At 56.6% G+C, this 2,043-nt stretch overlaps 1 protein-coding gene across 1 annotated transcript; it reads left to right on the plus strand.

Moving 5' to 3' along the window:
* The first annotated feature begins 467 nt into the window (after nucleotides 1-467).
* Nucleotides 468-1,796, plus strand: Hoxb1 (homeobox B1). The gene is made up of 2 exons (XM_006971898.3): nucleotides 468-1,041; nucleotides 1,468-1,796. Exons 1-2 carry the CDS (start codon nucleotides 468-470, stop codon nucleotides 1,794-1,796), a joined length of 903 nt encoding a protein of 300 aa, XP_006971960.2.
* The last annotated feature ends 247 nt before the right edge of the window (nucleotides 1,797-2,043 follow it).

The following is a 2,043-nucleotide window of genomic DNA, read 5'->3' on the forward strand; positions in this document are numbered from 1 at the left end:
AGGGGCAGCTGGGTTGAATTTGTCCAAATCTAATAATCCAAGAACCTATTGAAGGCCTTGGGGGTTGGGAGGGGAGTAAAGTCTTGAATATTCTTCCAACATCTCCCCCCTTCTCCCTCTGGTCCCTTCTTTCCAAAAAGTCTTTGAAGAAAGATGTTTTTGACGCTTCCATGTCGCTCTCAGATGGATGGGCTGAGAGTGATTGAAATGTCTTTGTCATGCTAATGCTTGGGGGGTGATGGATGGGCGCCTGGGCTGCCAAACTCTGGCCCGCTTAGCCCATTGGCCTGGGAGAGATCACATGTGCCCCCCCACCCCCACTCCCTATCCCCTTCCTAGGGGAGCGCTGGCCGGGGCAAGCTGGCCCAGGCCATGGACTCAAGCCTCAGAGCTGTGACATACTGCCGAAAGGTTGTAGGGCACGAGGGTGTCTCCCCCAAACTGCCGGACCCTCCTTCAGCCTCTACATGGACTATAATAGGATGAATTCCTTTTTAGAGTACCCACTTTGTAATCGGGGACCGAGCGCCTACAGCGCCCCAACCTCCTTTCCCCCCAGCTCAGCTCCAGCCGTTGACAGCTACGCAGGGGAGAGCCGGTATGGTGGGGGGCTGCCCAGCCCAGCGCTCCAACAAAACTCGGGGTATCCTGTCCAGCAGCCACCTTCATCCCTGGGGGTGTCCTTTTCCAGCTCCGTTCCCTCGGGGTACGCCCCAGCGGCCTGCAACCCCAGCTATGGGCCTTCTCAGTACTATTCTGTGGGTCAGACGGAAGGAGATGGAGGCTATTTTCATCCATCGAGCTACGGAGCCCAGCTAGGGGGTTTGCCCGACAGCTACGGAGCGGGTGGAGTCGGCCCAGGGCCATATCCTCCGCCGCCGCTGCCGCAGCCCCCTTACGGAACTGAGCAGACCGCAAACTTTGCACCAGCCTACGATCTCCTCTCTGAGGACAAGGAATCATCCTGTTCTTCAGAACCCAGCACTCTCACTCCCCGGACCTTCGACTGGATGAAGGTCAAGAGAAACCCACCTAAGACAGGTAGGGCTCAGAGTGGTCACTTCCTCACCTTGGCCTAGGCATGCACGGAGGGAGGGCCCTGGGCCAGGGCATGGTTCATCCCTTCAGCTGCTTTGGTATTGGCAGGTAAGTATTCAGGTGAGCTGAGATTTCCCCATCGGGTAAGTTTGGGGCCACCTCCTTAAGGAGGTCTCCGCAATCTGCCTCCTTGTCCATGGGCCCAGTTTGGAACCAGTACTTCATGTTTCTCTCTGAAGGTGCGTATGGATGGGAGATTGGTTCTAGATTTGGAAATTGCTAATGGAGGGTGTGTGTGGTTCTGCATAGGGACTTAAGTTTGAGTAGAATGATGAATGAGGATACAGAGTGAATTGGGAGGAGTGGGGTGGGGGGAGGGAGAAAGAGGTGAGAGAACTGACGTGGCTTTTCTCCCCGCCCCGCCCCTAGCGAAGGTGTCCGAGCTGGGACTGGGCGCTCCCGGTGGCCTCCGCACAAACTTCACCACGCGCCAGTTGACCGAGCTGGAGAAGGAATTTCATTTCAACAAATACCTGAGCCGTGCGCGGAGGGTGGAGATCGCCGCCACCCTGGAGCTCAATGAAACACAGGTGAAAATATGGTTCCAGAACCGGCGCATGAAGCAGAAGAAAAGAGAGCGAGAGGGAGGCAGGGTGCCTACAGCCCCTTCGGGTTGCCCCAAGGAAGCGCCTGGAGATGCCTCCGACCAGTCCACGTGCACCTCCCCCGAAGCCTCACCCAGCTCCATCACCTCTTGAACTATCCGGCTTTCAGCGCTGGACCCAGTCCTCTCGTAGACTCTCCCAAACTTCACAGCCCTGGTTATCCTCCTCAAGGCCGCGCAACCAGTTTAGAGCTGCCTAGGAAACTGGGCAGGAGTGGGGAAACGTAATTTTTCTCAGATTTGGGGGTGGAGGGACGACTGATAGCTGGGGACTACAGGTCTCGGGATTTCGGGAGTACCCGGCCATCAAAGGTGGAGAAAAGGCCTTTTGCCTTTGATCT

Source organism: Peromyscus maniculatus, chromosome 8, assembly GCF_049852395.1.
Source record: "Peromyscus maniculatus bairdii isolate BWxNUB_F1_BW_parent chromosome 8, HU_Pman_BW_mat_3.1, whole genome shotgun sequence".
Lineage (NCBI taxonomy): Eukaryota > Metazoa > Chordata > Mammalia > Rodentia > Cricetidae > Peromyscus > Peromyscus maniculatus.